Here is a 23,657-nt window from a genome sequence, read left to right as displayed (position 1 = left end):
GACTCACGGCAGCATCAACAGATCTCCGTACAGCCAGCATTAATAGACTCTCTGGCTGCCATCAACAATAGACCCCTCCCCCAACGGTAGATCTCTTTCAGCAACATAAGACCCCCCTAGAAACAATAGGACCCCCCTGCAAAAATAGATCCATAGCAGTGAGCATCAATATCCTGCAGCACACCCCAGCATCCCTTGCTATTACATACAGTCAGTTCAGAAGGTGCCGGAACTGCGTTCCCCCGCGTTCCCGCTGAAAAAAAGCCCTGAGTATAATATAAAATATAATAGTCTGTCATGCTGCCCCTGAATGCTCATTTTGCTTTTCATCAAAACACTTTTAAAATCAGTATCTTTTTCACAGATAAAAAGCTTCTCCGACAAGAATGGTACATGTTTTTCAGAATGACTGTAAGTGTATAAAATGTACCATTCTTGTCAGAAAAGCTTTTTATCCGAGTGACAAGCACTCTGGCTGGCCAGTTTTACAGGAGGCCATCAGTCTGGTCAGAAAACCTTTGATAGATTACAGTGGAGGTTTGGATGGGACCCTCTTTTTTGTTGTAGGGCAAAGCAACAGCTTCACTTTAACGTAGCCCTCTCCAGGGGCATTGACTGTACCCTGCATTCTACTTCTCCATTCTAATTTCATTCAAAAGTTTTTGATTTTTAACAAGTTTGTTTGATTGTCTAAATGGTTAATGGCAACAAATCCACGATTGTTTTGCCTTGCTTGGGTTATCCTCAACAGGGCTTGGAGGCCACCAGCATGGTGGGTAAGCTGTCGATACTTTTCGGGAAAAGCACAATGCACTCGGTGGGGATAAGCCCATTACCTTTTCATGCAGGTGACAATATACATGAGACGAGGCGTGCAGATCATCGGCTGGTCTGTAAGGATGGCTCTCGTGGCCTGCTTCACACAGTAATCTGGTTTCAAGGGCGGGAGGAAAGGCTCGATTTCTTTCCTGAAAAGATAAAATGTTTCAGTGAGTTTTATTTACACATTCCATCTCCAGGTCTGTTTCAATCCTTCATAACATCATAGAATAATGAGGTGCACCTGGATGAAAGCTGGTTGGCTGCCCATTAGGCATTGTCTGGTTTTGCTCAGCAAAGATACATTTGAAAATATTATATAGATAACAGCCTCTGCCAACCGCTTAGGAAATAAACTGTACATTTGTAGCAAACTAACATAACATACATTTAAAGTGACAGATGCTTGGGAAATATGAGCTGCCGCTTAGATTTCAGGTACAGTAAACCCTATTAAACAACCAAACATACAAAATACAGTATAAGGCTTGAAATTCCTGTGCAATAAGATGTAGAGGAGGAAAGCTTTGGCTAGAATTTGTTGCACGCTAGTTCCAGGGCAACAAGGCTAAAGACCTTCTGGGGCTGCACTACCATGGAAGCAGCATAGGGACTCTGAAGGAAGCTGAATTTGTACAGCCCATGTTGGGATTTTACCATTTTCTGGGTGGAGCAACGAAAGAACAGGACTTTGCCACAGTCCACAAAAAGTGCGGAGTCTGGGGCAGATCCACAAAGATCTGCACCGGCGCAGCGTATCTAAGATACGCTACGCCGCCGTAACTTACTTGGCTTTGGTTTGAATCCTCAACGAATTTGCGCCATAAGTTACGGCGGCGTAGTGCATCTCTCGCGGCGTAAGGGCGCGGAATTCAAATGCGGCGGGTAGGGGGCGTGTTTCATTTAAATGAAGTGCGTCCCCGCGCCGAACGAACTGCGCATGCGCCGTCCCTTAAATTTCCCGCTGTGCATTGCGCTAAATGACGTCGCAAGGACGTCATTGGTTTTGACGTGAACGTAAATGGCGTCCAGCCCCATTCACGGACGACTTACGCAAACGACGTAAAATTTTCAAAATTAGACGCGGGAACGACGGCCATACTTAACATTGAGTACGCCACCATATAGCAGCTTTAACTATACGCCGGAAAAAGCCGAACGGAAACGACGTAAAAGAATGCGACGGCCGCTCGTACGTTCGTGGATCGTCGGAAATAGTTAATTTGCATACTCAACGCGGAATACGACGGAAACGCCACCTAGCGGCCGCCGGAAAATGGCATCTTAGATCCGACGGCGTACGCCTGTCGGATCTAACACAGATGCCGTCGTATCTTGTTTTGTGGATACCAAAACAAAGATACGACGCGCAAAATTTGAAATTACGCGGCGTATCAAGAGATACGCCGGCGAAATTTCTTTGTGGATCTACCCCTCTTGCATACAGTGTCATTACCAGACCCTTAAATCTCATGCCTACCCAGACCTCCAGCAGAAGCTTATATTAAATGAGAACCCCTTTATGTAACTAGATTTTAACACTCAGCTACAAACTCAAATTGGATTAGAAAAAGGGATTCCAGAAATATTTGCAGACAATTAAATCTGGTACACACAAAAAAAAAAAAAAAAAAAAAAAAAAAAAAAACCCACACACCTTGACAGCTCCGGTCACTAGCAGCCTGAATATAGTACAGCAATCTCTTCTTCTGAGCTGTTGTGTTCTGACAGGGGGATGGCATCACCAGAAAACTCCGGTCAGTGATTTCCGCCATTGGCCGGGAGCCGGACGACTGCTAGTTTTTCAGCCAAAAGATGGCCTTCTGTTGGAACCGGCTGACATACACATGGGCCAAGCAGCAACCAGTTTTTATTGACCCGGCCAATGTCTCCCAACATTCGGCCCATGTGCATTAGGCTTTATGCCCCCTTTCACACCTAAGTGTTTTGAGGCTTGAAGCTCAATGCTCCACAACGCAAACAGAAATCGCATGAAATTAAGAGGTGGCCAGCGACTTGAGCGCCAAAACTGCTTCGGATTGAACATTGCTGCCTTGGTGTGTCTGAACTGGCGTATTAAAAGATATTGATACCTTTTTGGCTGGTGTAGCCTACAAGGCGCTTCTTGTGGAAGTTTGCTCATCCTAGGATACACGCCCACCCACCTGCTGCTCTGCAGACTGCTTCAGTCACTTTTGGAGTCCCCCTTGATTTTATCCTTTGGGTTTGTTCTTTGGTTACTGTATTATGGATCGTCCATACAATGAGAATTAAAAAAAAAAAAGTCGCCCAGACATAATGTTCCCCGATGAAGGAATACATATTGTTCATTCTGAAACATGTTGGGTTTTACGCAAGAAATCCCTATTGACTGACCACAGCTTGTCTCTGGCAGCACAGGGAATATTTGCCTTGTTGGGTTTGACAAATATGCTTTGACGTACCACCATTTTTTGTAACTTTGTACTGTGCGTTTTACATTATTTGTCTTATTGACTTTGTCTATATACAAATAAGTTATGTTTTTTACCAATAAAAGTGGCATTACATTGCCTTTTACCATAAAACTCTATGACCATCTCTGTCCTAAAAGTCCAAGGGGGCTGCTCCAACCTTGCACTATGGTGTAGGTGTACAAACTTTCTGAGCGCTCAGATGCTTGTAGTTCAACCTCTGGCGCTCCAAAGACTACATATGAGCTACTTTAGAGGCAGTTTTGGGCATTTATATAAAAATTTATATAAAAATATATATAAAAATCTAACATGCTGTCATTACAGTGACGTACAATCTATAGCTCTCTTAGCCATGCGATTATTTTATTGCAGACATATGAATAAGTGTGCTTTACATTTCACAACACAACTAAACCAAGGACATATTACTGAAAGGCTTCTATATGAACTAACCTGATTCTGCAACCTCGAAACATGCCTGTGTCCACTAGATAGGGACAAACCAAAGTAGTTTTAATCCCATCTTTGTCTGCAGCTTTCAGTTCGTGGCTGAGCGACTCGTGGAAACCCACAGCGCCAAACTTGCTAGCGCAGTAATCCTGTGTTTTAGCGAGAAGGAGATATACATAAAAATCCATGCATTGGCATATACATTTATAAATTCACATTAAGGAGATAAAGGCAATCCATAAGTGGCAAGATTAGAAAAGAATCAAAGAATTATAAAAGAAAGAAAACGTGATAATCTAATTCATGCGATTTTGACAGGATAACATATACATTGACGCCACTGTTTGAGATACTTCAACGCTCAGTGGTCACCTTGGGCGACAAACATGCTGGCTAGCTTAAAAGCTTTTGTGCCACAACCAACAACTTGTCCAGGTTCACATTGATGCGGTGCGAATCTGATGCAATTTCACAGTGCGTTTTCTGTTGTGACAGGTGCAAATTGAATGCAAGTTTTTTGAGGGGACTGGGCATAACTGGAGATCAAATTTGTACAGCACCAAACTCGTACAGGACCTTTTTTTCAAACCAGATCAAAAAATAAAAACACACACACACAATCAAATTTTGACCCACGTATGGCCAGGCTTATCATACATGTCGATACAACCACCCTGTCGGATATTTCTTTTTGCAATTACTGCCAGTCAGGTAGACTCCTCACCCCCCCATCCGGCAGAATACAATAGCGGTGTATTCTGCTGGTTGGGGGCACGGGGGAATGGAAGAGCTGTCCTTCCTTCCACCCATGGAAAGAAAAAAAACACACACACACACACACACACACACACACGCATCTATGGGCTGTACCTTTATGGAGCGGCGGATGCCAGCGGTGACATCCGCCGGTATCCAATCTGATCCTGTCTGTGAAATCCAGGTGATGGAAACCCTGTTTTTTAGATCCATCTGGAGGACCGGATCAGGTGAAAAAACAAGACAGGCATTGGTTTTCATCTGATCTCTCAGAGCAGAGCAGGACTCTGACAGGTCAGTCTCCGCCTGCTCAGCAGGGATCTGCGGATCGATCCCCCACTGAGCAAGCGGAAACGGACAAGCCAATGTGAAAGGTCCCTTACAGTCATTACCTTTTGTATCACTTTCCTCTAGATTGTAAGCCTAACCTCTGTCTTCAATTGTATTGTAACTATATGATATATCCTATTAATTTGTGATGCACGCTACAGACTGTTGGGTACTACATAAATTCTGAATAATAATATTAATACTACTTACCTCTACACCTGCGGTACTAAATAACCCCAGCGAACTGGCAACAGTAACGATGTGCCCATGATTCATGTCCATCATTTTTGGAAGAAATGCCTTTGTGGTCTGGAAAAGAAAACAGCAACTGGAGTCAGAGGACAATTCCTCATTTACACTATTATCTAAGACACCGCAGGCAGTCAAAGAGAGATTAGCTTAACACCCGCTATCAATGCATTTACCATCTGTCAACTATACAACAATAGCCAGTAAAGTGACAGTGCCAACCGGCACAGTCCGCAGTGTTCCATATAAACCAGTTTCCTGGCACAGCACAAGACAGCGCATACAGCACAATGTTACAGGTAAAAAAAAAATAAAAAAAAAAAAAAAAAAAAGTGTGTCTTTTGCAATGTTTAATCCTTCGTTGCCTTCCTCCGCCTAATCCGCAACAATTAAATGTCTGCTATAAATCTCCACTGATCTGGAGACGAGCAGAACATTTATAATAAAAAAAAAAAGCACTTCATGATGGACTGACTTGATGGATTTTCAGCATTTGGGGAGTTTATTTTCTTGCTATTTTTGTTTCTATTAAATGAGATTTGATCTGTTAGAAGCATTCGTTGGAAGAAGGGATCTACAAAATGCTGGGCTCAGATTGTATTTGAAAGTATCAGAAATAGAAAGCCATAGAGCGCACACACTCGCTGGCATGCGGTTTTCAAAGTATATGTAAAGCTATATTTTTGGATTGAGCCGGAAGTGATTAGAGAAAGTTTAATTGGACATAAAAAATACATAAGTGTTAACAGCATACAATAAAAAAAAATATTAGACATGCATTTTAACTTGTGCTGTAGCGTATTGCAACGCATTATAGTGCATTGGAGCTTGCTGCTGGAAAATGCAGCATGTCCCCATTTTTTTCCCCCCAGAACACTGAGAAACTGAAACCACAGGATGCCAGGCAAAACTAAAAATTGCCTCTTTTTTTGCATTGGGGGTGCATTAGGCAACGCAGCCCAAAACTGCTGGCATGAACAAACCCTTCAATTGCATTAGATTACAGTATACTCATTTACAAAACACTGTTCCACTTAACCATAAGGCCTCATGCACACTGGATGTTATAAAAACATCAGTAGCATTAAGGTAGAATGAGTTTTGCCGTGATTTTTGTAGTAGCGTTTAGTTTTGCAAAAAATAAAGCTATACACTTACAAAAATGTATGGCTCAAAAAAAAAAATAAAAAAAAAAAAAAATATGTTATAAGTGTCAAATAGCCACGTGTTTCAGCATTTTTAAGCTTTTATCAAAGTTATTGAGTTTTTACAGCCGATAAATACTTCTCTAAACTAGTTTTGGTGTCTTTTCCCCCAGCCAGAAAATGCCCCTGACAAAAAAATACTGATAAAAGCCTATGTGTGCATGGACATAAAGGATAACATGCTGGGGAGTTTACTGGCTGCAGAGAGAAACCATCTGAAACCAAAAAACAGCAGCTGTAATTACATCCAGTGTGCATGAGGCCTAAAGCATGCCATCAACTTGTAGGCACTCAAAATCCAACATCCATACCGACAAAGCAAAACGAGGCCAATTTCACACGAAAGTCAGATGACCCAGCACAGTGTTTCTGAATCACAGGAAAGCAATTGGCAGTTAGGTCTCCAGCGGGGAATAAAAAAAAAAAAGAAGGAGGGCTAGATAAAGCTTGTTTCTGATTTTGAACCCTTCATAAATATATATAAATATATATATATTTATATTACACACACCCTTAGGAAGTGGTGGCAATATCTGGATCAGGGCTAGAGATATGATCAGGGAGAGCCTTTAATCGTCTCTCCTGTCCCACCAGGGAGCCCAGTACCGATGCAACCTGTCGGATCAGATGCACTAGAACAGAGTGAGAGGAACGTCTGTTGTTCCTCCCCCTCGATTGTCACAAATCAGAAATGACAAGGAGTTTGTCAATTCAAACTTTGGTTTGTTTGCTTACCAGCATACAGCAGGACCTATCCTGGCCATGATATTTATAAATGTATTTATTTTTATAGAATATATATAAAAATGTATTTATTTTTATAGAATATATATAAAAATGTATTTATTTTTATAGAATATATATAAAAATGTATTTATTTTTATAGAATATATATAAAAATGTATTTATTTTTATAGAATATATATATATATATATATATATATATATATATATATATATATATATATATATATATAAAAATGTATTTATTTTTATAGAATTTATATATATATATATATATATATATATATATATATATATATATATATATATATATATATATATATATATATATATATATATATAAAAAAATTTTTAGTTGAAAAAAGACACAAGTCCATCCAGTTCAACCACAAAAAAAATAAAAAACATAGTACATCCAACTCCATACCCACAGCAGATCATGATCCAATTTGCTACAGCAGGGGGAAAAAAATTCTTCCTGATCCCCCGAGAGGCAATCGGATTTTCCCTGGATCAACTTTACCGACAAATCTTAGTACTCAGTTATATTATGTACATTTAGGAAAGTATCCAGGCCTTTCTTAAAGCAATCTACTGAGCTGGTCAGAACCACCTCTGGAGGGAGTCTGTTCCACATTTTCACAGCTCTTACTGTGGAAAAACCTTTCCGTATTCGGAGATGAAATCTCTTTTCCCCTAGATGTAAAGAGTGCCCCTCGTCCTCAGTGTTGACCGTAAAGTGAATAACTCAACACCAAGTTCACTATATGGACCCCTTATATATTTGTACATGTTGATCATATCCCCCCCTTATTCTCCTCCTCTCCAGAGAGAATAAATTCAGTTCTTCTAATCTTTCCTCATAGCTGAGCTTATATTCGTATTGGACTGCATCCCATCAAAGGCAGTCATTGCTTGGGTGATTTTGGGTGCTGCGACTGCCGGAATACAATAGCCAACACTGCAGATTCCTCCATCCAGCGTGGATGGAACAATCTACTGAATTTCTCTCCACAGGCTGAAAGAGAAAGCTTATGCTGCGTACACATGATCGGAATTTCCGACAGGAAAAGTTTGATGTGAGCGTTTGGTCGTAAATTCCAACTTGCCTATTTTTGCACATCTCTGCAGAACAGGAATGGCTGCAAGAACCACAAGCTATATACACACACACACACACAAAAAAAAAAAGCTTGTTTGCTTGTCTCAAGCCTTTATATATAAAAAAAAAAAAAAAAAAAAAAAAAAAAGGGAAAAGAAAAAAACCCTAGCCAAAAAAGTTTTAGTAAAATGTTCTTCTGGCTGGGCCAAGAAAAACAGGTAGTTTTCGGATCTCCTTGCACTTTTAAAAGATTTCCAAGTAATTCTTTGAAGCATTCTTAATTTCTGTCTAACAAGATTATCACTGCGTCCCCTGAAATCAAATCTGCTGTAATTTCTGACTTTGTTGGTGCCAACTGCTGAGCACAGAGTAATCATTGTAATTTAATCAACAAACTCCTGAGAACCATCTTGTGTTTGTTTAAGATCTAAAAAAAAAAAAAAAAAAAAAAATTCTGTGATCGCGCCATGTCCTTCCTTCCAACACGGCTTCATTACAACACTTGCCAATTCAGAGAAACAAAGCGCTAAAGAGGGAGGCGGCATGAATATAGATCTTATATTAGAAAATACACAAAAAGAACATACTTCATTCAAAGTGGGGGGGGCACAAAAAAAGAAAAAAACGTTTGTACTCTACAGGATGATGCTGAATAGGAGATCTGCTGCAAGCATTGCAAAATAGCATTTTCTTTCTAAACAGCCCCACATGTCCTTTTTGCACAGTGGCCTTGCAGGTGTTAAGCAACTAATCCATGTTGGCTAGCAGTGCTGAAAACGGAGAGAAGCCAATTGTACAGATAGCTGGCTGCCAAAGGCAGGATTAGCAGAGATCTCCAAAATGTTTTTCCCTCCCCCCGTTTTATAGGGACCGTTTAGACAAATTCGATTGAAAAAAAATAAAAAATAAATTCTATATTACTACAAACTCAAGTAAATGTGGGATATCTTTAAAAAAAAAAACAAAAAAAAAAAAACACACAATTAAAACTTTTTCAGTTCGTTATTGTATTGTTCACACGTTAATGTGTGGAATTTCCCGCATTAAAGCGCTTACAGTATTTTGAATGAGCAACCAAAGCACCACAATAGAAGAAAAATCTGACTTTTTTTAGCCTGGGTTTACACTGATGTGAATTGGATGTGGGGTTTCTCTGCATCCAATTTGCATGACAGAAGACTGAATGTCTCTCAATGGAGCCGGGTCACACACCTCTGGGAGTACACGGTCAAAATTGCAGAAGGGTCCTGTGTGTCTTCTGGTCCATTTCAGGTACAAATCAAGCCATCAATTCGGACCAGTTTCGCACTTGAAAACGGTGAAGATACGCGCTGGACCCCCTGCTGTAAACCTCGGCCTCAGCTAGTATGAACCCAGCCTCACATGCAGTGTATGCCATGTGTGGTGATGTACTCCACTATGGAGATGTTGTCACCTGTCTGTAGTGCCATTTATTTAGAATGGCACTCCACATAAGACGGTCTAGCCTATGTGCAAAGCGTGACAAATACAACTTTACACCATTATGCTGGGTATAATTTTCAGAAAGGGATTTTAGGTCCGAAATATTTTTTTTTACTTTTGTTCTTATTGTCAAAAATGCCCTGCACAACTTATGTCTGCTGGACATCTTATATATATATATATATATATATATATATATATATAATACACACACATTTTTTTTTTTTCAAAATAAAGATATTTTTGCAGCTCTAGGGTCCTGGTTTGTGTCAAACTCGGGCCACCAACTACATGGAATATGCATCTTCTTGCTGTGCTTGCATGGGTTTCCTACCTGTACTCTCTTCCTCCCATACTCCATAAAAGATGTGGCAGAAGGTTAATTGACCACTTGGAGTCCCCCATGGGGAAAATTGCTATAGAGGGATAACATTATATATAAATATCCCCCCCCCCCCCATTAACTATGCAGTTAGTGGCCCGAGTTGGACACAAACCAGGAGGGCCCTAGCGCTGAGAAGAAAAAAAAACAAAAAAAAAAACACATACAACCCACAGAAAACACACACAACCCACCACACCCCTAACCACTAAAGCTCCTTACACGCTGGCAAAATGTGGGGAGACATTTGCAGGTAAAACACAAAAACAAACAGACATTCTGCCCGTGTGTAGGTCTGTGACAGAAGCTGAGGTTGGACGTGCATGCTGGAAAATCAGCAGCCAACCGACTCCCGATCAGCGATCTCAGCCAATGGCAGAGCACTGATCGGTGTGTTCTGGCGGGGGTGCCCATTACCCTGTCAGAACACAACAACTCAGCGTGGGAAAATCGCTGTACTAACCTTGAATGGTTAGTACAGTGTCTCCGACTGGAGCCGTCAGGTTTTTTTTTTTTTTCCGTGCAACCCAAACTGTTAATGTGTATCCAACTTAAGTCCCAAGTATGCCACATACCTTGTAAAATTTACTCCACACCCAGTTTTTGTCACAGTATGTGCCACCATACTTATCCTGCAAACCGTTATTCCAGGTTGACATCCCAAACATTGAGATTTTCATTTTCAGGTCTCAAATATAACTAGGAAAAGGATGTCACAGCGGCTTGATGGCAATGCTGTTACTGAAACTTGAGAATTCTACGTTTTTATGTTCCCTTTGCAAGAACATTGTGCACATTTACTGATACTAAATGCTCAACAGAACTTGCTGCATTTTCCCTTAAAGAAATGATGGATTCCGTTGGACAGACCGACATACTGGCCAACATTCTGCCCATGTGTATTTTTTTGTACTGGCAAATGTCTCCCGACATTCTGCCCATGTGTAGTGGGCTCTAGGCCCCTTTCACATGTGGACTGTTCATTTCATCAGTTCAGTCAAGTTTTTGCAAAGAAAAGATGGCTGAAGTTTACATCATTTTTTTACATCCACTACCAATGCAAAAAACAGACCGTTTGTCCGTTTCCTTAAAGTTTTTCGTCCATTCCTTTTTAATTAATGGAACAAAAATAGGGCTTTGATCCGTTTAAAAAAAACGGATGCGGATGTAAATGGATGATCATCTGTTTTTCCATAGAGATACATTGACTTCCATTTTTAATCTGTCAACAAATGAAAAAATGGACAAACAGTCCGCATGTGTGAGATGGGTATTGGGTATATGAGGATTTTTTTTTTTTGTTTAATATACAACATAAGAAAACTCTAGAGCAGTTATATCACAAGTTCATAGAGCATTGGTGCGATTTAGAAAAAATGCTCCTTACATTGATGGTCGATAAAAAAAAAAAAAAAAAAAAAAAGAAGGGGGATCACTGCCGATAGTGGCTACTTATCTGATAGAGAGAAATTGTTTAAAGCGGATGTTCCATTAAAAAATTTTTTGTAAAGTCAGCAGCTACTAACACTGTAGCTGCTGACTTTTAATAAGGACACTTACCTGTCCTAGCCGCCAGCGATGTCAGCCCCCGCCGAGGCCGATCCTTGCAGCTCCAAGCGCCGCCATCCACAGTAAGGGAAACAGGCAGTGAAGCGGGACGGCTTCACTGCCTGTTTCATACTGCGCATGCGCGAGCAGCGCTTTGTGAATGGGCCGGCTGCTTTCTGGGACACACACAGTTCCCAGAATGCATCGCGCCCCATTCACAAGAAGACACCGAGTGTAGGAGGAAGAGAATCCACCATAGGATGAAGAGGCAGATTCGGAACTTCCGCATAGCAACAGCTATTTAGGGTGAGTAAAAAAATTTTTTTTTTTTTTTTCCATTTATTTAATTTTTAGTGGAATATTTTTTTCCAGGGGGAACCTCCACACGATCGGACTTTCCAACAACGGCCTGGGACGGACACGTTTTAATCGGACAATCCGACCGCCTCTATGCTCCATCGCACAATTGTTGTCGGAATTTCCACAGACAAATGTTCGCTGTGCATGCTCTCAAACAACAAATGTGTTACATCGGATCATCCGATCGTGTGTACAACACAAGTCCATCGGACTAAAACCCAAAAGTACAAACACACATGCTCAGAACCAATGCTAAAACATCAGACAACAATTGTAGAAATTGCCCAAAATGTGGCGGTAAAGGGCTAAAACAACAAACACGTGATTTGGTGAATGTTGGCGGAAAATGTTCTGCCGTGTGTATGCATACCAAGTTCACGGCCAACGCCCCTTCGGACAAAAACAGTCAGATGGGGTGTATGAGGCTTTAGAATGCTCTGGAGCAGGGTTTCTCATTTAGGGTTCCTCCTGAGGTTGCTAGGGGTTCCTTGAGAATTAAGCAATTTCTACCTCTCGGATAAGTTTCCGCTAAAACCAACGATCTAGCTATCTGTAAGGGGATAATTCTTTCCAATGATCTCAAGTGCATTCTTCCCGCTGACCGTCACACTAATGTATTAGGAGTTGTAGATGTAGTCATTTTTAGCACGGGGTCCACAAGACTGGAAAATAAAATTTCAAGGGTTCTCCTGACCTGAAAAGGTTAAGAAATAAAACAGATCCAAGGGAGCATACTGCTGTGTGGAGTTGTATGTAAAAGCGATGTTAAAAAAAATCCATGCATGGGTTGATAAAAAGTTAACAGATAAGTTGATAAACCAAGGGGGGGGGGGGGGGGGGCGCAATTGGAGAACTTCAATGTAAACCCGTCTTGATCAGAACATGAACTAAAATGGATTAGGGCAACCCACCCACAACAGATTTGAGGTTCACTGGAAACTACTGCTGAAAGGTTGTGAGAATTGTGAAAATGGCCATTTCTAATTCTTTGAAAAGCGCTGTGTACATTGCCAATGTTATGGTGTGGTAAAGGTCCCCCCTCCTCTTTTTTAAATACTGCAGTAGATATAAGCACAGATTTCTCTTTATAGGACATTTCAAAAGACTTGGCCCGGCTACATCCAAATTGCACGTTTGGGATGGCACTTATAGGAACACAGCAATTACTTATTAGGCACAAAATGTGTGAAAGTGGACAAGCATTTACATGTCACTTCATAGCTTTAGTAATTGGTTCTCGACATCCTTGTTTATGGCAAATTAACTTCTAACAGTCTAGCACTTCTTCCCACCCCACTCCAGAATTCTTTAGTGCTTTTCATGAAAACACAACAGAGGAAAGGTTTAGTCGCACAAAAGGCCGCCACAGCTGCAGTGTCAAGACAAATTAGGCAAAAGTAAAGCAAATGTGGAAAACAAGGAAATAACGTATTGTGAGCTACGGGCAGTGTCATAATTACATTTTAGGATAATGACTTTTACAGACAGATTAGCAGGCTTTTATTTTTCTTCTTTTCAGCTTAACCCCTTATGGAATGCATGTGGTAGTGAAGCGTTCGACATTTGTGTCCCATCACATCCCCCCCTCTGCCCTGTTTAGAAGACCCCATTTTCATTCAGGTACAGATGGGCTCAGGCTGAACACAGATATAAGAGCTCCATTCACACTATTAACGCGTGCACCGAGTAAGGCTGGGTTCGCATATATGTGGCAATGGTTTGCAGTCCGGTGACCTGTGAGTGAGTGAAAAACTTATATAGCGCAACACATGCAAACTGAATCGCCTCTGGGCGCTGTGTCCATTCCCTGGGTAAAAACCCTTTGACCTGTGTGTTGTGCGTTTCAGGTGCAAATTTTTCACAGAAGTCACACCTAAACCGGACCCAAAAACGCACAGGACCCTTTTTAAACCGCAACACACCCGGCGTCAGACATGTGTGTACCCAGCTCTATTGAAAGCCGGCCAACACTCACATGTTATGCAAATATAATGTGGTTAAAACTGCATCCACTTCACATATATGTGAACCCAGCATTACAGCAGAACTGTACCATCTTAACACACCCCCAGACATAAAAAAAAAAAAACAAACACACACACACACACACACACACACAGAAGGGAATGGCTTTTTTGTTGCAAAATAGACATACTAGGTCTCTCTTGCAATAAGGGCTGGTCCACACCATGAATTGCACAAAAAGGAGCTGCGTTTCTGTGCGAGTCACATGACATGATCGGGGTACAGCGTGATTTGAGCCCAATTGTATGAATGGACTGAAATCTCACCAAACTGCACCAAAAGTAGTGCATACACTACTTTGTAAAAATGCACAGCAACCATATTGCATGGTACTGCTGTTCCATCCGATCCAGTGCAGGAAAACAAAACTGCATTTGCTACCTGCATTTAGAGTACTATTACATTAACACCGACACTCACTGCAGATTGCAAGTGCAGTGCGTTTCAACGTGGTATGTGGAAAAAGTGCATGAAACGTGGGTTTCCCACACCTCATTCAGGTGTGAATTGGCCTTAAAACATTCTTACCCGTTTACTGGTAGCTAAACTTGTGGAAGTTGTAGAATTAGAGCAGTTAGGGGGGGCAGCTTAACATCCAATAATTGTCTTTACGGGGTGCCAAGGCCCAAGAGTCTGCTCTTGTTCCACGGTAGTCCACTATTCGAATAAACAGGCTGCAAACCAAAAGATGTTTAACTTCAGCCAAGGCTCACTTCCACACAAAGCTATCCCCCCCCCCCCCCCCCCCCAAGGTGTTTCAACCACAGCAGGGCACAATCATGGGTAGCCAACAACTATTGCTTTTAAAAAAAGAAATATGCAACAGCATTATTTGGCATTTTAGAGCTGCCATTTAGCATAACAAGACTAAGACCTCTTTCACATTGAGGCGTGGAGCCGCGGTGACGGTATAGCCGCGCTATTTAGCGCGGCTATACCGTCGTATTTACCGCAATATTCGGGCGCTAGCGGTGAGGTTTTAACCCCCGCTAGCGGCCAAAAAAAGAGTTAATACCGCCAGCGTTGCGGGCGGTATTACCGCGCTTTCCCATTGATTTTAATGGGAAGGCGCGGTATAGGAGCGGTGAACACACCGCTCCTATACCACGGTAAAGATGCGGCTAGCAGGACTTTTGGAGCGCTCCTGCTAGCCTTCGGGCTTTCACATCGAACACTACAGGGCCGGTTTTGTCATGCGGTATAGCTACCGCATGAAAAACGCCTCAATGTGAAAGGGGCCTTATTGTTTCCTACACACAATATCCAGGTAATACCACATTCATTTTGCAGAGTCCAGAGCCCAATAAAGGCTTGCTGGCATTTGCTATTCAAAAACTGACTGCAAGTCAAAGACTGGATGCAACAGCCTTACTCAGCACACATGAAAAACACACACGTTAATAGTGTCCCATGTCGCTCTGAGCTACAGAGTGTGCGGCCTACACTACCTGAGTGCTTCTGTCAGGGAATGAGCAGCCCTGAACGAGAAAGATTGTGCTACTGCCAAGAAGTGACTAAGATAGCTGCTACTAGAGCCAAGGCATGCTCACAAGCAAGCATTATTCTATGACAAAATGCAGGAATAATGTAAAGCATCAGAAATGTGCAGATTGGATATGCTACAGGAGGCCAGCTATGACCTAAGAGAGCTCCATAAATAAAAACGGAATAGAAAGGGGGGGCATGCCAAGCCATTTAATTCCTTCCGTGGCAAAGCTATATGCTTAAAGGTGAACTCAATCAGGGCCCAGTAAGAAGGGACTTCTGGGGTGTTGTACAATTCATGACCCATCCCTACAAAACATAACTGGGACTTTACCAGCTTCAGAAGCTGCGATGACGTGACCATAGCACACCCCGTCCTTATCTAGTAGATTTCAACTAGCATTACAGCACAATTCACAGCTGCCGGGAGAAAACAATTCACTGGATGAAATAAACGCGTTACCACTGAAATTGGCTGCCTCGGTCCTACAGATGGCTCTCGTCATTGGAGGTGCTAGATGACATCAAGAGATGCTTGTAGACATCTGTTCTTTGCCCAGCGGAGCACATTCATTGTATTTCACAAATTTACGTCAATTTCCTTTCATTTGGGAGAATGCAGCCCTTAAAGGCTATTGCTAAAAGTTACATGTGTTTTGCAGCCATGGGACAAAATCTGGGGAAAAGATCAATTATTGCACAGCAATTCCAGCTCGTAAAAACGTTGCCCCTTTATCAGCAATAAATATCTCGGCCTTATTTAGAAGTTTAATAAAGAGCAACTAAACCACGCGGCTTGTAAAGAAAAGGGAAGTAGGCCATTTGCCATCCGCAGTCATTAAAAACTACAACAATAAGTATGCTTACAGCAAAACTACTCAACTGTGAAATACATTCACTGTAGTATATTGTTAAACATTGAAGGTCATAACAAGGGAAACAGCAGATTGTTTTAAAGGCAAACTGCTGGTTCATTAAGTGCTCAGCACCGCGACTATGAGGGGCTCCTTTAGGGTAAAGAGGCACCGACGATTTAATTTGCTTTTCAAACATAAAAACAAAAAATTGCATTATTCCATAGAAGCGGTCACAGGACACTTCACCCAGAACACCATAGCATGGGCACATCTTTAAAGTGGAAGTCCACCTAAAAAAATGTATGTATGTATGTATGTATGTATGTATGTATGTATGTATGTATGTATGTATGTATGTATGTATATATATATATATATATATATATACACACACACACACACACACACATACATATGCAGCATCTACAAATACTGCAGCTGCTTAAAGCGGGAGTTCACCCATAAAACAATTTTTCCCCTTAGATGGATGCTCGTTTTGTCTAGGGCAGTGGTTCTCAACCTGGGGGTCGGGACCCCCTTGGGGGTCAAATGAGGATTTGCCAGGGTCCCCAAAACCTGGGCTGTTCCTGAAGCCTGTGACCGCCCACTCAGCCTCTTCACAGCCGCCCATTCAGTTCACGGCATAGCTGGGAGGCAGAGACTAGAGGTCAGCTGACTGGTGAGGAATGTGAAGTGGGAGGGGCTGGAGGAGACCCTATCTGCTTATTTCAGCATAGGTGTCACTGCTACGAGAAACCACAAAGTCGGAGACACAGTGAGTAACACTACCTGTGATTAGAGTTGCCTTTACAGTCCCCACTACAGTTCTCAGATCAGCAGATGACCTTAATCAAGAGCACCTAAGTTGGCTGATCCCAACTCCCCAGCAGCCCTGCCACTGATCCCAACTCCCCGCCAGCATTGCCACTGATCCCACACTCCCAACCAGGGAGTATGAGAAGGAATAAAAATAGAGAATATATGGAAGGGAGAGGAAAAGAGGGGGAGGAACAAAGAAAAAGGGAGAGAAAGAATAAGAGAAAGAACAAGAAAGACACCTAGAGAGGGATGGGGATAACAAACAAGAAATTAGGATAGAGAGAGGTAAAAGTGAAAGAAAGGAGAACAAAGAGAAAGAGTGGTACATCCTAAAATGTACTAAGGGGTTTTAATATTGTATGAGTGGAAGTGACTCAGGGAGCGCTAAATGTCTGTGGGTTAGGGGCGCAAATTACTTGTCTTGCCTTGGGAGCCAAAACACCTTACTGTTAGGGGTACCCACAACTTGGGAAATTTTATCAAGGGGTCACGGCACTAGACAGGTTGAGAACCACTGGTCTAGGGGAATCGGCTAGTTGTTTTAAAATATGAGCTGTACTTACCGTTTTCGAGATGCATCTTCTCCGTCGCTTCCGGGTATGGGTCTTCGGGAGTGGGCGTTCCTTCTTGATTGACAGTCTTCCGAGAGGCTTCCGACGGTCGCATCCATCGCGTCACTAGTAGCCGAACGTCGGTGCGGCTCTATACTGCGCCTGCGCACCGATGTTCGGCTTCTTTCGGAAAATCGTGACGCGATGGATGCGACCGTCGGAAGCCTCTCGGAAGACTGTCAATCAAAATAGGAACGCCCAGTCCCGCAGCCCATACCCGGAAGCGGTGGAGAAGATGCATCTCGTAAACGGTAAGTACAGCTCATATTTTAAAACAACTAGCCGATTCCCCTAGACAAAACGAGCATCCATCTAAGGGGAAAAAGTGTTATGTACGGGTGAACCCCCGCTTTAATAAATGGACACATACGTGTCCAGGGTGCCTGTGGTGTTAGCAGCCGAAGCCAAGCAATCGCTCGTCTCTCGGCTGCCCCCGTCGCTATCCTCGGTGAGGGAATCAGGAAGGGAGGCATTTCCCAGAAGACAGCAGGGGGACGGGGGACATGACGCCATTCCCAGAAGTGGGTGTAAATACTTGTATTATACAGGTATCTGCAGCACCCCCTTGAAAAGGTGCCAAATCTGACACCGGAGGGGGTTTCCGAAAAGCAGAGGTTCACTTTTTGTGTGCAAAACTTTTTTACTCATTTCGAATTTTATAACTGAGGGTTACCCCTGTAAGGTTTATTTTTGCCATCTTTGTCCTATTGGAGAGAGATGTTCCTTTACTTCCTGTCCCATAGCCAAACAGGAAGTGAGAGGAAATCTCTGTAAATTAAGGGAATCTCTTGGGGACCCCCAGATCACCATAACTAGTGTCCCTATTTTAAGATATCCCCTCTTATTACTTTCCTGGGGACAACACAAAATGTGGTCTTTTCTTTTACTTTCAATTCTAATGCCGCATACAGACGGTCGTTTTTTGTGATGAAAAAAAAATGACGTTTGAAGTGATGAAAAAAAACGACATTTTTGAAACTTCATTTTCAAAAACGATGTAGCATACACACCATCATTTTGAAAAATGATGAACAAAGTGACGGCACTCTAAAGGGGAAGTTCTATTCGCCTTGAGGCTGCTTTTAGCTGGTTACTTGTTAGTAAAAGATGATTCGTGCTTTTGTCTGTTACAGCGTGATGAATGTGCTTACTCCATTATGAATGGTAGTTTTACCTCCCGTCTCAAAACTTGCTTCTGGGCATGTGCGGGTTTAAAAACGTCGTTTTGCCCACACACACTATCATTTTCATTGACACAAAAAATGACATTTTGAAAAACGACACAAAAAATTCGAGCATGTTCGAATTTTTTTTTGGTCGTTTTTCTGAAGACATAAAACGACATTTTCCCCACACACTATCATTTTAAATGACATTTTCAAAAATGTCATTTTTTTTCCATCACAAAAAACGATCGTCTGTATGCGGCATAATAGTTAACAGGACAAATAGAGAGAGGATGAATCTCCCTAATGGGAGCACAGACACTCTATTCAGCACCACAGGCCTGAAGCCACCACACAGCTTCAGGCATCGCCGTTCCAATGCAGGCAACAGCCTTCAACTTTAACTCTTTTGCTGCCACTGCTGCAAAGATTATGGCAGAACAGAATCGATTTTAGCTAGCGGGTCATAGTCATTATGCCTCTAATTTACTTATCCTTTCCTTTTATGAGCGGACAGAGTGAGCGGACAGTATGAGGACTGCTTTGTCCATTCATAATGGAAGCGAACGTCAGTCACGCGCTAAAAAAAAAATATTACGCGCGCACACACACGCCACTGTACTAACTATCCAATGTTAGTCGGACGGTGTCCATTGAGCCAGCCCATGCAGCCCAATATTCTGCCCTTTAGTACTTTGTGTCCTCAAAGCAGACAGAGTAGAAGTCTGTACAAATAAACAGATGTCGTGGCTGTACGGATTTATCTGCACATACAAGCAGGTACATGCTTACAGGGAAGGATGAGTGGCCTTGGACGCAAATGGTCGGTGTCCAGGACTATTCATGTGCAACATCTCAGTTCTGCAGTTCTCCCTACACACACACACACAAAAGTTACACATTGTGGTAATGTAGGTGGTCACTAATGGCCCATTCGCATTAGCAGGCGCACATTCTGGTGTTTGACGTACACATGCACTGCAGTATACTGTTGCAACACATCAGTACTTTTTTTTTTTAATCACATTTAGGCTCTGTTCACATCCGAGCGATCCTAATTTCTGCGATTTTGCCCGAGATTCAAAATAGCGGGAAATCGTGGGACACCTGTGCTACCACTGTTACTTCCAATGGCACCCAGATTGTGACGCGATTGTCAGCCGACGAATCACAGGACACCGGTCACTCAAAAGAAGTACAAGAATGACAATGGTGGCAAAAAAATAAAAATCACACCACAGTTGGGTTGCCATTGGAAGTGACTGGCGTCCCATGATTTGCCACCATTTCGAAACGCAGGCAGAATCGTGGCAATTTCACCCGCGACTCAGATGTGAACGGAGCAACATGATACCACAATTGTTATAAAGTGTATGCCAGCATTATTTTATCATAACACATACCAGCGCAGTGCACATGTGGCACCTGTAGATCAGGAGTTACCACAACACATAGGTGGGAAGTCAACTTCTAGTTTTTTTAGCACAGTTACTTATATACAGTGACCTTGGTGTTGAGTTAGTTACTCACTTTAAGGTCATCACAGAGGACTTCCATCTTCAAATACAGAAAGGTTTCTTCACAGTAAGAGCTGTGAAAAGGACTCCCTCCAGAGGTGGTTTTGGCAAGCTCAGAAGATTTTGCCATTTTTTTTTTATGCCTGGATTCTTTCTTAAATATACATTATATAACTGGGTACTAACATTTATAGGTAAAGCTGATCCAGGAAAAATCCCATTGCTTCTCGGGGGATCAGGAAGGAATTTTTCCCCCTGCTGTAGCAAATATGATCATGCTCTGCTGGGGGTTTTTCACCTTCCTCTGAATCAACTGTGGGTGAGGGATTGTGTATCTAGGATTGTTTTTTTTTTTTTTTGGTTGAACTGGATGACTTGTGTCTTTTTTCAACCTGACTAACTAGGTATACCTGCAATGTTTGCCATTTCACAAAAAGGTTAAAATGTAATATTCACAAAGATTTGTGATTTATTAACCCAACGCAGTTATAGCTCTAGGAAAAAACGAGTGTTTGTATGCGCCAATAATAATAATAATAATAATAATAATAATAAGTGTATTTTTTTTATAGAAAATATAGTTTTGATAAACAATAGCATAATTCATCACAGTATCCAAGAAATTAGTAGCATTGTCCATTTATTCTTGGTCCTGTGCTTTCAGAAACTCTATGGTGGTGGTGGGGGGGGGGGGGGGGGGGGGAGTCTAGTGACCGGCTTCTGTTGAATGGTCTTGATTTACTATAAAAAAAATTTAAAAAAAAGCCAACCCACGTCCAGATTTTATTGGCAACGCTTAAAGTGGAGTTCCACCCAGGAAAAACACATTTGCCCAAAAATCATAAAAAAAATAAAATAAATAAATAAATAAATGTATACTCACCCGAAATACCTGTTGCTATGCGGAAGTTCATAATCTGCCTCTTCCGTAGCCGCGGTCCGTCTTCTCCTAGTGAATGGGGTGCGGTGCTTTCTGGGAACTGTGTGTGTTCTCAGAGAGCAGCCGCCCATTCACAAGTCGGCGCGAGACTCGCGCATGCGCAGTAGGAAATGGGCAGTGAAGCCGTAAGGCTTTACTGCCTGTTTCCCCTAGTGTGAATGGCGGTGCGGGACCTGCATCGATCGTGGGATTGGCATCGGGGGGGCCCATCAGCGCGGGCAAGTAGGACAGGTAAGTGTCCTTATTAAAAGTCAGCAGCTACACTGTTAGTAGCTGCTGACTTTAAAAAAAAAAAAAATTTGCGGGTGGAATCCCACTTTAAGGCTCCATGCACACTGAAGCTGATAAACTGCAGTTTATTGGTGTTTTGGCTTTTTTTTTTTTTTAAACCCATAAACTGAACTCTATGTTAGCCTATGTGCCCATGCACACCTGGGCGTTTTTTAGTGTTAATGAGCTTTGGAGTTTATTGGCTTTTTTCTGAACGCCCGAAATTTGCGTTTAAAGTGCAGTTTTTCGGCGGGAAAAAAAAAAACACAAAACACTGAAAAACTCTTAAAAACACTGGCGTTTTTTTAGCCATTGAAAAAAAAAAAGCTACACTGAAAAATGCTGATTAAAGCTATTGCAAAAACGCTAAAAAACGTTGAAAGGCTCCCTGCAAAACTACTGGCGTTTTTGTATAGCTTTTATCAGCTTCAGTGTGCATGGAGCCTTATTGAACAAGCTGAAGTTAGAAGCCGATTGACTACCATGCACAGCTGCAACAGATTTTGCACTCTCCAGTTTTAGTAAATCTCCCTCCCTGTGTTGATGCTGGGATCTGTCCGTATTTTTTTTTTCCAAATAAACAACGCATATACCCAGTTTTAGATATGTGGCGAGGGAGGAGTAGGTCCTAAAAGAGCATATTGTCTGACTGCATCTGAGGTTTGTTATGTGATGTACTATGTGCGAGCAAAAGGCAAGCAGGGACATATTTTGATTTATAAATTTAGTTAACCTCAGGAACATTTAGGACATTGCTAGCTGTTGTGCCCCCTGTTGTTTTATTTACTTACCGACATCTGTATGGGGACTATAAATCCCCTGTAAAAAGGGTGCCCCTCCCATATGACCCCTCTCATAGTTACTACCAACACTCACAAATGCATAGAGAAATCTTGGCTTGAAGCCCGTCTATGGACAAGCCTGTACAAAAATAACAGATCTGTGATCTCTGTAGGGATTTTGTAGTGCAGATGCATCACTTCGCAATCAGCTCAACACACAGAATAGACGAGGATGGACTCTACTACTGAAGCACAATAAAGCGCTATAGGAAGCTTAGAATTTAGAACATCCAGAGCTGTGGTCAGTTATGATTTTTTTTTTTAAACTACACAATTTATGGTGAAAAAAACAAAACACTTGCATTAAAACAATGTGGTTGTTTTTTTGCGATGTTTCCACTGAAGTTTCCCCTTCCGCCCAGTCTTAAAAACCCTGTGACAGAGGTTCAGACCTTTACCCAATCTGTCAGTTCATCCTTCTTAAAATAGAGCTGAAAGCAAAGAAATACAGGCATACCCCACTTTTAAGTACACAATGGGGTTTATTTACTAAAGCTGGAAAGCGCAAAATCAGGCTCACTTCTGCATAGAAACCAATGAGTTTCTAACCCCAGCTTGTTCAATTAAGCTTTGGTAATAAAACCTGGAAGCTTGTTGTTTTTTATGCAGAAGTGAGCCTGATTTTGCGCTTTCCAGCAATAGTAAATAAACCCCATTTTGTACTTAAAAGTGGGGTATGCCTGTAACTCAAGTAACGTTATGGTGGCCATACACACGTCAATAAATGATTGATCAGAAAATAAAAATCAATCTCTTCTGACTGAATGTGTTGAATATAGATAAATTGTTCCAATCGATATACCAAACACAGGGAAGTGGATTTGGACAGATAGTTAAAAGGTAAATCAATTTTAACTATAATCATAAATGAATTGGTCACATCTTTGTTTGCACTATGCAAGCTCACTGTAGCTGCTGACTTTTAATAAAGACACTTACCTGTCCTACTCGCCCGCGCCATACGGCTTCACTGCCCGTTTCCTACCTAATGTGCAAGTCTCGTGCCGACTTGTGAATGGGCGGCTGCTCTCTGGGATTACACACAGTTCCCAGAAAGCAGCACGCCCCATTCACTAGAAGGGGATGAAGAAGACAGACCGCGGTTACGGAAGAGACAGATTACGGACTTCCGCATAGCAACAGGTATTTCGGATGAGTATAATTATTTCCCCCCGGATTTTTTTGGCCAAAAAAATAAATTTCTGGGTGGAACTCCACTTTAAAAAAGTGACTGTGAAATCATATCTGACACTTGTCAGG

General features: G+C 41.9%; 1 protein-coding gene across 1 annotated transcript in view; it reads right to left on the bottom strand.

Moving 5' to 3' along the window:
* Positions 1-23,657, bottom strand: part of RDH10 (retinol dehydrogenase 10) — a 38,592-nt gene that overhangs the window by 2,541 nt on the left and 12,394 nt on the right. Inside the window, exons 3-5 of the mRNA XM_040354421.1 lie at positions 5,022-5,120; positions 3,729-3,874; positions 837-968 (exon numbers count right to left, since the gene is read on the bottom strand). Of these exons, the coding sequence (XP_040210355.1) occupies positions 837-968; positions 3,729-3,874; positions 5,022-5,120 (377 nt within the window). The remainder of the gene's footprint in view (positions 1-836; positions 969-3,728; positions 3,875-5,021; positions 5,121-23,657) is intronic.

This window comes from Rana temporaria, chromosome 5 (genome assembly GCF_905171775.1).
Source record: "Rana temporaria chromosome 5, aRanTem1.1, whole genome shotgun sequence".
Taxonomy (NCBI): Eukaryota; Metazoa; Chordata; class Amphibia; order Anura; family Ranidae; genus Rana; species Rana temporaria.
This window is presented reverse-complemented; position numbering and strand designations above follow the sequence as displayed.